This window comes from Myripristis murdjan, chromosome 1 (genome assembly GCF_902150065.1).
Source record: "Myripristis murdjan chromosome 1, fMyrMur1.1, whole genome shotgun sequence".
NCBI lineage: Eukaryota > Metazoa > Chordata > Actinopteri > Holocentriformes > Holocentridae > Myripristis > Myripristis murdjan.
The window spans coordinates 23,157,369-23,171,967 of NC_043980.1; the positions used below are offsets into that span (position 1 = coordinate 23,157,369).

A 14,599-nucleotide genomic window follows, 5' to 3' on the forward strand; every position below is an offset into this window, starting at 1 on the left:
CATACACAGAAGGGCTCGGTGATATCGACAAAATCAAATATCACAGTATCACTGACCAAATACCTTGATATCAATATTAGGACGGTATTCTATGGATGGTTTCATTCGATTTTGCCTCATATGAGGTCATTAGTAATGTGTCTAAGAAAGTAGAGGCCAATAATAGTTAGATAGTTCAGAAATTTATAGTTCAGAAAAAATGTCATCCCTTCACTTCCTGCCATATCACATTATGATATGCAAAATTCCATATGATAATACTGGTATATTGCCAAGCTCTAACATACAGAGAGAGAGGGAGAGAGAGAGGGAGAGAGAGAGAGAGAGAGAGAGAGAGAGAGAGAGAGAGAGAGAGAGAGACAGACAGACAGACAGACAGACACACACACACACACACACAGGTATTTTCCGTGGCTTTTCAGCAGGTCCCAACTGGTTATGCTCACCATTAGCTCTCTTTGGTCTTCCAAGTTCTTAAGGAATGATGAGAACTCTTGCAAGGACTCATCTGGAAAAAAAAATAGAATAAATAATAATCATAAAATAAAACAGATATCGCAAAGCACAGTAACACACATTTTCTCTCTCTTTCTCTCTCTCTCATACACACACACACACACACACACACACACACACAGCCTTAAACACACACAGATACAACCCACAGACATTATGATTATCAGTGGTCCTGGTTAGGGGAAGAAACCAACGATTGAGAAAATTACAAGTTCTTAATTTAATGGTAGATAAAACCCTAAACAAACATTTATAGTATGTGGCTGCATGGGTAGGAGCAATAGGTTGGTTAGCATTATGTGTGTAGGTAAACCCACACTTACCAATACATCTCTCATCGTCTGTCTTTGCATCTCCGATATACTCAAACTGAAATTCTCCCAGGCATTGGGCAAACTTTCGCTGTGCCATCCCAAGCTCTGAAAGAAGATTTGTATAATGCAAGTCTTAATAAACAATGCATTTATTAGGATGAAGATTTGCTATTATGCTTATACTCTCTATGGTTATGGTTATATGTAGCTGAGATCCTCTGAGTAATGAAAATTTACTGAATAGAAAGGATGTTTGGTGGTGTAAAGAAGACAGGTTAGACCTAATGGTTATTTTTAGAGAAAAACCAATGAAGTGAGGAACCATTTGGGGGAAAAAAGTGTTTCTTATTCATCTCTGATGCCACACAGGTATAATACACAGACTGTGCAGTTAACCACAATGCAAACATCCTGCTGGTTCTGCCAGCAGTCTGCTACATCCTGTTAAACTCAGAATTGCAGTCTAGTGGGCGGAGGGTACCACAAGTTAACCCAGTGCAACAGAGTGAGCAAATTAAACCACAGCAGACAGATGTGTCTGTGTATTTCAATATAAAATTTCGATAGAAAATAGGTCTAAGCCCTTAAGATACTCTACTAGAAGAAATTAGTCAATTTAATCATGGTACTTTAATGTTGAGAATGTTAGGCTATATGGATGTTGATTTTTATGTATTGTAGTTAGTGTTGACAGAAGAAAGAGCCCTTGCAAATCAGTAAATAGACCAAGCCCTTTCTATTTCAAAACAGTGTTGAGATTCCCTAAGGTGGGAATCTCTGTCCCATGGTAGTCCCCTTGGGAGGCATGACAGTGCGTAGCGTGGGTATTTTAAGACTGGAGCTATGAGCGGTATCCTGAGGAGGAGTGTCATTAGCTGTGGCAGCTGGCTGGGACTCTATAGGGAAAAATTGATCTGTTTTAACTCTAAAATTGAGTTCTTAGACTGTATACAAACAAGCAAGTATTTCTAAAGGCCACAAAGCCATTTGTTGGCTAGGTAGACTGAGAAGCCAAATTATTCCTATTACACTAATAGCATTCTGAAACTAAACAGTAAACTAGACCTTTATAAATGTAGACTAATATTTCTGATTATCCATAAATGCTATACTAAGTCAGAGCCATCAACCTGCATTTTCACAATTTTTGCAGAATAGGCTGTTTCCAGTTTCTTTTGCATTTCTCCCTGTGGCTATTACGCAGCTTACACCTGCATCTCATCCAAACAACAATGTCAAATTCTGAGCCGTGTGTGTACACATGCTATGGATTAAACTTATACCAGGGCTCAAAGCTCAAACACGTGAGTGGTGTTAGACAATGCCTGCCTGAGCCTGGCACAAAGAGCATAGCTTCTGCCTCAATGACTTATTTCAAAACCGTTTTAAATCCACTGTGGGTGACTCAAAGTGATCTCAAATCTGTGCAGTCTTCAAACACATAACAAAGGAATATGGACCACCAAAAGCTTAAAACACCTGTACTCAATTCCTTTGGTCAATTTGTATAGATCATGGCACCACAGGAAGCTAGGAGATGCAAAACCGGACATTGAGACAGCTTGTGTATTATAGTATTTACAACTGTTTGTTCTTTGAGCAGGCCTTTAAATAGCACTTGCAGGAAACATCCCCCTCTCCTTAGGGGTGAGGTAATTGTTGTTCTTAAGGAATTAAATGTTCAAACAACAACACAAATGCATACACACACACACACACACACACACACACACACACACACACACACAAATACAATTAAGTATCAGTTACACCCTGAGTCTGACATCCATCGACACGGGCAAGTTTCAATAAGAATCTATTAGGAATGTAACAAATCAAGTCGTGAGCTGTTCTGATGACAGCAAGACAAAATAAAAGGCTTCAAATTATGACCTGTTCATGGCTTATAATGGTTTATTTTTTGGCTCATTAACTTCTTCAAGACACTGCACAGGCTTTACTTTAAATCACCGATCAAGACTTGAAAAGGTCTACATTTGCCTCTTCCTATTCATCCTACAGATAATGAAAAACAGGCTATGGTCCAAGCGGCAAGTCTAAGAGGTCCTAATAACCCGTGGCAGGTCTTGAAAAGTCTTGGCTCAGATAATTGTTTAAAGAAAACATTCTGATGAGGTCAGAAGCAATAAAACAGAAGCACATATTATGGGATACTACATTATTGTCAGACTACAATCAGAAGCAAGACACTTGATGACTTAATTATACAAAAGGCAACTCATCTCATAAACAGAGGACTAAATGACTTCAAACATTTCCAATATTTCTGGAGAAAATTTTACTAATAGATAATAGACAAAAATATACCTGCATGCTGAATAGCTGATCCCTTATTCTTCATGCAACATTCTCACCACCAGGGTCTTCCTCAGGCATATGTGGACAAGGTGTATAAGACAGTCTTCCAGGCAGTCAAGACCAATCCTGGACAAAACCTTGTATAGTATAAAACTACAAATTCACTGTGCTGGTACCTTTTTGTAAGCCATGCCTTTCAAAGGACCTGTTTGTAGATGTGCAGATGAGACTTTTTAAAATAGGAGGTGAATATTATGTCTTTTTTTATATTCTAATTATTTTTTTGCCTTACAATAGGTATTATTATTATTATTATTATTAGGTATATTCTGTCATAGAGAAATGACTTCCAATGGATGTAAACATGGCCTAATGAAGTGCTATGCGGGATTAGTGAAGTATGGGTTAGGGACAGTGCTGTCATAATAGAGGTATGGCAAATATATGCCTGTCAGGTCATTATTTTGGGAGCAAACATTTGTATGCTGAACATAGCAATTTACTTTGGACTGACTGTAATTCTAGGAGGAGTCTAAACCACACAGAAAGCAAGGAATCCAGGCCAGGGTGTGCATCCCAAAAAAAACATAAAAGGTAACTGCAGTGTAGCTGATTTTTCATCATTTGCAGCAAGTGAAAGGAGTGAAAACAAGTGAGAGTCCAAACAATTCCATTATGGCATGCTCAATAATTTGATAGCATCACTAAGCAGGATGATCCACTGGATCTGGCACACACACCTGTTACAGGTTTCAATTGGGAGGTATTTTCAATGGTAGGCTAATCCTTTCCAGACTGATTAAGACAATTTTGTCATGCCAGAAGGCACTCTAGCACACTGCACAATTTGCTCTCAAATCACACCTTTTCTGCACTGGGGGTCTGAAATATTGTGACAAAGCCTCTACTGACTGCATTATTACAGTAACAATCTGTCACTGCTCATTTGTTTTTATTGCCCCATCCTTACACAGTGTGCAATCAGTTACAACCCTTGAACTTTCAGCTAGGACAGTGGAGGAAAAAGCCGAATCATGTCCTGAGACGACCTTATCAATTTATTTGGACACTAATGATTTTGCTCCGGTAATTTCTGTTAACTCCAATGGAATTAATTAAGAATCTTATTTCATGATCTCATTCACAGCATGTAAAGCAAAACTGACATATTACAGGTCACTGACACCACAAACATATCATCATGAAATCCTCATCTGCAGGATGAGGCTGTTGGTACAGTTAGCCCACTAATTTTACATATCATTTGTTTTTCAGTGTCTACTGCTCCCTGCTTATAATGGTCCTTCCTATTATAAACAGCAACAACTCAACCCCCTTGTTCTTGACATTATGAGACCTATTCAAAACTATTCTTCTTGTCCAAGGAAGCGTTATTTCATGGCACCTGCTGTCATTCACAAATTCAAACATTTTAGAAAAGACATAATTGCGCTTCAGAGCTCACCATAGCATAGGGACTCTGCTCAGGGTGACTACTGAGTTCCTCACTGCTGCTAACATGGATGACTGCTTGGCCCCAATTATGCTACAAATCAGCAATGCTTTTAACACTGTTGATCACAGTATCCTGGTAATATTATCAAGGTCAGTGATAATGTTATTTTCTTTCAATGTTATATTTTAAACTCCAACAAAAAAGGAAATCTGTTCTGTCCCTGCCTCCTCTACCTTGGTGCATCTCAATGGTGGCATTCCCCAAGGTTGTATTCTAGGGTCCCTGATGTTCTCCATTCATATGCTCCCTCTCAAAGACAGCATCCATTGTTATTGCTATACTGATGACTCACAACTTTTAGCTGTCCATAAATCATGTTTTAAATCGCTGCTTAAAACCCTCTTTTACAAAAGATAGCCTACATTTTATCTTGCTTTTATTTCGCTGTCCTGATGTGTTTTTATTGATGCTATTACATTTCTTTAACCTTCAGACTTTATTCGCTTTCATTCAAATTGTTTTAACTGTTTTTTTGTGCCTTTTTCAAAGTGTTTTTAGCTTTTATTTTTAAGCTGCTGGGCTTTTCCCCAATTTTATTACTTTTGTTTTATTCCTTTGTCTCAGTAAAGCAAATGACCATCCTCATTATTTTTAATCAACTAAAGATGATTGGTTTATGTTTTTCAATGTGTAAGGGCACTAAATTTAGCTTTCAATAAATGTACACACTGTCCATCAACCTAACACTTGATCAGTGTTTACTTCACCATTAAGGGAGCCCTTGATGGCTGACAACAGCACTCACTAATCACTAAACACTAATGAATGCAAAGTGGAAAATTCAGCAACTGCTCCTTCACATCTATCAGGGTAAAAACATGTTTTGACAACATTCCCTTTAACCTTGACAAAGCCTCAACGCACAATATTGTGTCTGAAGTGAGATCAGGGTAGTATCCAATTTCACTCTTTTTTCTCTTTTGCGAAAGATAAAGAATAAAAACCTATGACATCAGGACAATATGACACTGGCAGTCTTAAAGATGCAAAAAGTATTTATACTGTCCTATAAAACAAAACTACCATGAAGGGGATATCTGATAGGGTCACTAATCAATGCCAGTGCCTGAACAATTATGATGCCAGATGCCCACATTTCTGGCTTTCAAATATCACTTTCCAGCCTGTAATCTGTTGTAAAAAAAAAAAAAAAAAAATGCTGAAGCCTCCTCATTAGTTGCACTGATAGATAAATCTAAAAGAGCATTTGGGCCTTGTGTATTTTATCATTGCTCCTCTTTTTTTTCTGGGTCCTAATTTTTTTTTTTTTTTTTTTAAGTCTACCATGCTATCCGTTTCAGCTGGACTTGATTAGCCTTTCAAGGACACGCTTTCTCTCTACAATGAAGGGATCAAGGTCCAGGTCATTGTGAACAAGGAGAGTGTTCACCAAGAACAGTGATGTCAATGGATTGATTTCCATTCTCTTTATTTGACCCATGTGTGAGTGCGGTGCACAAACAGTCTGCAGAATCCCACCCATTCCTGCTCTAGTTACAAGGACTGTACTGCAAACTGCATGCTTCCTTCATTCACTGCAGGGTTGACACTTAATATAGACAGATACTAGGCCCTGCTGTAAGAACTTCATTACATGATTAAATTATCCTGACACATGAAGCCCAAACATTGTTTGACAACAGGCAACATTCAGAGAAGGAAGAAATTAGCAACAGCAGTGCTGTCACTGTACAGTGTCAGTGGAATTACAACAGCATACATCAACTGGATACGATCACTGGAGCAATAAATAAATGTGTCAGATTAGAGGTCTGCATTTACAGATTTAAGTGATAGCTGCTGTCCCACAGGGAAAAAAAAGATACATCACAAGAAAGAAATACCACACACTAGGGCATAAGTCCAAGGCAAAGCTTCGTCTAGTTTTTGCCTTTTAAAGCAAGGTATTTCAGAGCAAACCTGGGAGCTGTCAAACTTGGCTAGTTTCTGTGCAGAAAACCAGAGACCCCTTCACTGGCTTCAGAGTATGAGTCATACAGACTCAACCGTACGTTAATTTGATCTTATGGGCCAGGTTTTCTTTAACAAGAAAAACATGTGATGAATAAATAAATAAACAAATAATAAAAAATAATGCCAAGCTGCATGACATAAACACTGGTACCCCTATTCAGCAGAGGTGGGAAGTGGGAAGGAAAACAAGGATGACACAATGGAGAAGGTACTGAATCACGTAGGGCTCTGGTTACTGGGGAGTAACACAGTTCAAAACAAAAGTAGTACAGGCTTAGTCTTTCATCATCAAGAGGCCGTGGAACAACTACAGCATCAAATGCAAAATTATGTTCAGTTTAGCTTTATTGCTTCACAAAGGAAAATTTGTTTAGCTATGGTAACATTAAACGCAAATGATGCATTATGCAACTAAAAACACCAAAACTGTATAGATGAGGTAGACTACAACAGGCTATATTGTTAAAGGTCATTAATACTATGCAATGAAGGTAGCTGGGGGCCTGATTGAGTCAGACACCAAAACTGTTCACATGACATTGGACCTCGAGAAAATAAAATAAAATAAAAATAAAATACACAATATTACAGGCCTAACAAGGCCTAATTGTGTTTCTTATAAACACGGTGCCATGAATTTCTTAACCTCCATGTTTCCTAAATTAGTGTAGGCTAATGAAGTTGTAACACCTAGTCTTAGACAAGACAACAGGAAAATATGCTGTGAGAGACAACCACATTGCACTTTTTTTCCCAACTCACTTCAGTGAGGAGGAGTTTCAACATAGTGAGGCAGCCAATACACACAAACTTTGCCCAAAACAATCCATAAAAAGGCATGTATATGTCAAAGTTCAGCTGCTGAAGATCACTTTGGGTATACTATCAACCATGTCCACGGTGTATTCATTGGCGCCTGTTTGAGTCTGTTTTGTTATGCTTTCTGCACACTAATCAGATGTGCCACTTAGGTCAGAGCATGCTAAGTCCAGGACCTCAAAGAGCAGTCAGTGTTTACATGCTGTGCCTTTCCCCCGTCCTTCCTGTTCCACTCGCCCATCTTTTCCAGTCACAGTCCAAGCTCCACTCTGCTGCCACCTTTGCCCTCTGTACAACCCCCCCAACTGAAGACCCTCTTTTTCCTCACTGTATGTTTTTCTCCCACCCAAAGCAGGCATTACTTCATTCCTAACTTCTTGGCCCTCCAAACAAGCCTACTGAGTTCTCCTACAACTCAATAGGCTACGGTACAATCAGTGGTGTTCTCCAAAATAACATTAGCTATGATCTCTTTCAAATAGCTGCAGATTTTACAAGATGATAATTTATTTATATAAATACAAACATAAATAAATAAACAACAGCAGATATTTCCCACTTTTTGTCTTGGACTACCAATATTGGTGTTGCAATGTTTATTTCCTGTGTGGACACACTTCTGTAATTTGTGATGGCAGATCACAGATAACAGCCCTAGCAAAAAAAAAAAAAAAAAAAAAAAAAAAAAAATACCCACGTGCACAGGTTTTCCTAGCCAGTAATTCATATTTACAGAAGATCTGATGTTATGAATACAGCATCAGAGTCTTCTTGTCAAGTGGCTCATAAAAACCTAGTTAAAACAACATGTCTAAGACTGAAATATATGCAGGTTTTAAGCAATTGTTACTCAGACAATTTGGTACCATTGCAGTGAAGGTGCTATTCTGCCTGCAGGAAGTGTATGAACCACTTATTTGGTTTCACTATTGAAGCTTGGTTTAGCCCTTGAGCATGTATTGGTGAGAGGTGCTACTAGCAAATGTGGAGGAACGTGAGCTACTCAGTTACTGTCCAGCTTCAGGTTAACTTTAGCTAATCAACTGGTTTGACTGGGCAAAACCAGGTTGTATCTCGTGCCCTGCCTGTGCCAACATCTCTCAGCACCAAGAAATAGTCATCAGGACAGGTGATACTGACTGAGAGGGACTTTCTGACTATAATACCACCATAGTGACTGTTATATAACAATACTGTCAGGATCACCCAGTCACCAAGCTCATCAACAAGATTAGCAACCTCCTTCACATTTGTCTGCACCATAAAAGGAGCTTCAAAAGTATTATAATGTCAGGTATGCAATATCACTTTTATAGTAGGTCTTGTTCTTTCCAGAAGGAGAGATGGAAAAGCGTTCCTCCTACATGACCTCACGTCTCTGTTAATGCGGTTTTAATGAAAGATTGTGATGTGGCTACTTGGCAGAATCAGTAATGTGATTACAGAGAGAAGCAGCCATAGCCAGAGCAAATCATTGCAGTACATTGTCTGCCAATGACAAAAAAAGACCTTCACATTGGCTAGTTTTTATTAGGGAACTGGTGATGAAGAAAAAGACAAAACATTTTGATTTGTGAGGTGGTTGGTCAATGTACCAGAGGAAGTTCAGCAGCGGAAATGACCGACCATGATTGACCCGACACACAGCAACTCAGCCCAAACTAGTATTATGCTCTTGAAAAAAAAAAAAAAAAAAAAAAAAAAAAAAAAAAACATGAAAGACAACCCCCACCAATGTGACTATGCTTGTTGTTATTTGATTGTGCACTGACGAGATAAATTATGTTGTACAGATCAAGAAGAACTCATTCTTTCCTAAACTGTTCACAAGAAATCAATTATTTTGCTAAATGAGGGATGGGCAATAAAAATGAGGGGTCGTGGAGAGGGTACACACAGGACAGAGTTCCTGTGGAGGAAACCCACTGAAACAGAAGCACATCTGCATGTTGCTCTTCTAGTGGGCACTTCCATGTCATGGCTCTCTGGCCCGGGACCCTGCTTGAACGTTTCCTCCCAGAACCAAGGACTTTCCGTCATGGGACATCCTCTCACCCGTAGGAGTGAAGGGAGTGACCGAGGGGCTGAGGATGGACTGGGACTTGGAGATTATGACAACAGTGAGAGTTGGAAGTTCCATTTGAAAACCCAAACACCAGATCATTCTTGGGTCAGACACAAACCAAAGCATTTCTCTGCTGCAACATGACATTTACTACAGGTCATGAAGGAAAAGCTAAACTTGCATGTTTACTGTAGATTAGAATCATGCTACATCGACCACTTTTACAACACAGTCTAGCGTTAGATGTTTCTGTAAAGCTGACAGTGATAATTATATGTAGTGAGGATTACACAGCTCAGCCTGCTCAAATCAATTCTGATCATCAAAAACATTGGCTGAGATAGTCTACCACGTCTAGCATCCTTATCTACATCAAAGCTGAGCCCTCCTACTACAAACCACAAAGAAGAGAGATTAAGAAAAAAAAAAAAAAAAAAAAAACAAGCGTCTCCCAACTGCTAAGCTATTTTCTATAATCTCTACCAAGAGGAGCACTACAGACAACTGTAAGCTCATGACACAAGCTTGTTAGAGAGGTGCTCGAGTGACAGGAGCTTTGCTGGGGCTGAGCTCCACCCTGGGAGTGTAAGACTGTTACTTTATAACTTATTTATAACTTACTTATAATCTGTGGTACAAGTGAGGGTGGACTCATAGTGTCCATTCAGGCTTATTAGGCCTCTCCTGATAATTTCAGATTCATCAAAATGAAAATCCTGCATTGAGATCAGGTGGGAGTTGCACTAACAAGTTTTAAAACTGCATCTTACCATTTGTTCTTTCTTCACAGATATACATAAAATAATATTTGTAGATTCAAAGATCCCTCTGGGTAACAGAGGCACCACAGATGTCTGTAACAAGTCTGTCCCTCTGCACAGATATAAAATTGACAGCTATTAAATACACTTTGAATTAATAACAATCACTCATCCTGAAATTGAAGGTTATGAGCTGGAAACACCTTTTGTAAATAGTAGCTTATTGTTGTGTAACTCTATGGGCCTGAGACAGCACAAGACAATATTTTAATATTTTGTTGTGGCAGAGAGTCTGAGTTGCTTTGCTGCTTCTATTGGCATATACAGTCAACACTGCATGATTACAGTCATCCAAGAATGTCAAAAACACTAATTTGACTATTGGCAAGACGACAAACCACACTTTCCAAAAAGTGTCCACGCAGTGCTACAGCACAGGTTGAGCAAAAACAGGATGAGCTCTGTTCATCTACACAGTATGTGACAACACAGAAATATCACAACTGATTTCTAAAGTTGAAACTTTGGTCGAAACTCCAGTGTTTAGATTATAGTGGGGCAGGTATGACCAGGACTGCCTACTTTCATAATTTCTGTCACAGTCTGATATTCACGGGGCTTCCCACAAAGCCTTCTTCTAAATGGTTACTAGGCTAGATATTTTTTTTTATACATCACTCATAGGTGGGCCACTATAAACACTCTGGATTGCCAGCACAGAAGGGTTATGTTGCTTAGCCATAGCAGTACAAGACATCTGAAGCCTTTCGGAAATAGGATATTGTGTATAGGCTTACACCGGCATAGCACTGCACCAATTTCCAAGCATGTTTTAGCAATACAAATGAATACCAAAGGTCACCCTATGTGGCCACATGGCAGCCTGTGAAAGTGACATATTGGCAATCATTCATTTTAAAAAGATCTAACTTTCACTGAAGACCTACAGTATCGCTCTACACTATGTTCCTGTAAATACCAGAGATACAGACAGGTGACAAAGGAAAAATCTGAATAAAAGAATGAGAGTAGTGTGATCTATTGCAGGATGTGCCAGCCACAGGGCACAAGGGCTCACTGAATGACTTGATGACGATGAATGATGTAAATCATAAGCAATGACATTCACAGTCACCAGATCTCAATCCAGTTGAACACTTATGGAAGATTTTGAACCAACATGTTAGACAACACTGTCCACCATCATCATGAAACAGGGCCTGATTATCAGTGTGGTATTGTGTGTAATGATGTTTCCTTGGTGCACTGGAGTCCCCTGAATATGAAGGGGGCAGCATTTGATCCCCAAACTGTACCTGAATGCTACTGCTAACAAGAAGCATCCGTTCATTTGTCAAAATAATAACTCTAGGAGGATTACGAAGCAAATAACTGAGCACCAACTGTCTCCAAATGGTTAAGAGAATTGACAGTGACTTTATTTTACTCCTATGACATGCACACTCCTCATATTTCAGCTCAGCGTAAAACCTTTAGGGTGAGGCCGAACAAAATGTTTGGAGCATGAATATACTGAAAAAAAACCCTTCTGGAACTACACAACACTATTGAGTCAGCATGGAATAAGATCACTGTGTAATATGTCTGGCAGCTCACTGAAGCAAGCCTTGAAGAGCTCGGGATGCTCTGAGAGCATAACAGGGTCCCACCCAAAACAAGTCAGGTTTACATCATTTAGTGTCCACTGTAAGCTTTTCTGAAGTGTTTTTTTTTTTTTTTTTTAAATGATATTTTTATGACAAGCAGGAGGACCAAAGGAATTCCCACAACGCTGCAGTGGCAAGCCTGAAGCCTGTCTGTCTTGCATCTTGCCACTACTACAAGCAAATCAATTACTATCGGCAATGATTTTCTCTACAAACAAGAATTAGTGCCAACATTCATTTAACAGAGAACTGACTGTCTGCCAACTTCTACTAATCTTCAAAACACCGTACTTAGTTGTAGAGTAATTATTTCAAGAGCTGGAGTTGTTATGAGGAAATACAAAACAACAATGGGTGCCTCAAGTATAGTGTTACTTGAAGAGACCAACAACAATGAGATTTTCCATCTCAAACAAATGAGTATTGACAGGAATTTTTATGTTGTATGCATGTTCTTTTTGATGTTTCAATGCATCCCAGTGTGGCACCACCTTAACTGGGAGCTCAGTTCTTCATGTGGCACCTTAGAGCCAAACCCAACCCAGAACACTAGACTCCATACAGTCCTCAAACTGTAAACTCAGTAAGGCGGGTGAGGAAATGACCCAGCACAATACTATTATTAAGCAAATGTAAACCACGGTTAGGTTTATGTAATATGCTATCAAACGTGAATGTGTTTCCTGACAAACTATAAGCAAAGCAATATACCAGTGTCAGCAAAAGCAATAAAAAGACATGATCGAGTTCAGCTACTGACGATGCTGACTGCACGCAAAAAGTGTGCGTTCTCACATCCGCAACACCTCACATTGTTTGGCAATGACTCTATTCATGTGCTGTTTTGCTGCCAAACGCATATCTTATTAAACAAACTGTAAAAGAGGTAGGCCTACTGGCTCAAGAGCTCGTCAAAACGAGAGAGGGATTATCCTGACAGCAAAGCCAGACGTGGTTTCTGCTAAGTTCATTTCAGATAACATTAATAATATTGACATAAAAATAAGATCTTACGCTTTGTTGCATTGATAAGATTCTTCCCATCCTTGTACAGTTCTTTGATGAACCTGTTAGTTTTGTCCAGCTCTGCTTCGTGAGCCTTAATTTTCTCCCTGAAGCCGGGGCTGTCCAGATAGCACTCACTAAACTCCAGCGGGTGTAGTCCCATTTCTCTGATAGACTGCTAGCTGAGTTTGCTAGCACACACGCCCGGTGAATATTCTGTTAAATAGCAAACTAGTGTAGTCAATTAAATCGCCGCTTTTCTCGCCGGTAACTTCACTTCCACGCCTAGTTGGGAAAACCATATCTACGTAAAGTAGCGGTTAGCTGGTTAGCAGGTTAGCATAGTAACTTCGGTCACAGGCGCATGGGTGTTGTTCCACGGTTGTCGAAAGGCGCAAATAGTGAGAGGTAACGGACTTAAATAACGAAGATAGCAATACGCTATCGGGTCAAGCATTTAAAAGTAGCCGGTTAACCGGGGCTGTCACAAAATCATGGCTGTTATATCCAAATTATGATTTCTTCCATCTCACTCGCTAGTCCTTCAAGCAAAGTGACAGATTGAGAAACTCCACTGACATCTGTGGGCGTGTGGCAAAACTTCTGAGTGACAAACATTAACGAGATAGTTCCCTGCTGTCTAATTCCGTCTTCGCTTAAGGGGAGCCTGTCTGTTCCTGGTGCTTCATGTTGCCAGGACCCCACATTTTCAAACATCGTTTCATACTGAACATGTACGACCATGGTATGCATTAGTTTATATACCAGAGGCCATGGGCATTTCACACCGTATTCTTATTGTTTATGTTGAGGGAACATCGGTTTGTGACTGTTAGCTCCCGATTCTTTTGTTGAAAGCCCAAGTACAGTCCGGAGTCAGTCTTCAGTTTTCTGAGGCAATATTTATTATGGTCACATATAAAGCAAGGCAGCGCTGGTCTCAGTGTGACAGAGCTCCCGCAGGATCTCAGTCAGAATGAGCGCCGATATCAGGAAATGATACACATTTATGTTCTTGGGCTGGGCCTGCCCCGTACATAGGTTGGACTTAAACGCAACCGAGAATAATTGGCCAGTTACCCGGACATGGACAGGCCAACCACTGTCCATGCCTTGCTCCCGGAATGTGTGATGCTATGTGTGTGAATGTTGACTGGGCGTGTATCTAATGCAACAGACCTAAATAACAAGATAGAGAAAGTACATCTGGCTCCTGCTGTGTCTATCCTCTGCTTAGCAGCCAAGCTGTCCTGAACTATGTAATACATTGGATAATGCAAGAAACATTGAACTATACGGCCAATTGTAACAGTGACTATTGCTGATGTTTAATGTTATTCATGTGGCTGATATTGTGCATGCTGACGCAAATGCCAAATATGTTAATGTTTCGTAATGTTACCAGAAAGTGTGTTTGAATAGCTCAAATAATATGTTTGAAAGCAGCTTGACCATCAACACCATTTCAGATATTATGCATAGAAGTGGGCTTGCTATAACATGATGCATTTTTCATTATAGCAGCAGTTATGGAAATTATTATTGATGTTGAGATAACATAGGACTTTAGGGAACATAGGCAGATCCCTGCTTTAATCTCAAACAACAAACACCGTTTTGTGCTACATTACCTAACCATTGCA

General features: G+C 39.6%; 1 protein-coding gene across 2 annotated transcripts in view; it reads right to left on the bottom strand.

Annotated features, from left to right (window-relative positions):
* Nucleotides 1-13,553, bottom strand: part of arhgap10 (Rho GTPase activating protein 10) — a 52,276-nt gene extending 38,723 nt beyond the window's left edge. For both annotated transcript variants that reach the window (XM_030065241.1, XM_030065158.1), the window contains exons 1-3: nt 12,966-13,553; nt 840-935; nt 447-508 (exon numbers count right to left, since the gene is read on the bottom strand). In XM_030065241.1, the coding sequence (XP_029921101.1) occupies nt 447-508; nt 840-935; nt 12,966-13,119 (312 nt within the window). In that variant the 5' untranslated portion in view covers nt 13,120-13,553. The remainder of the gene's footprint in view (nt 1-446; nt 509-839; nt 936-12,965) is intronic.
* Between the last annotated feature and the right edge of the window lie 1,046 nt (nt 13,554-14,599).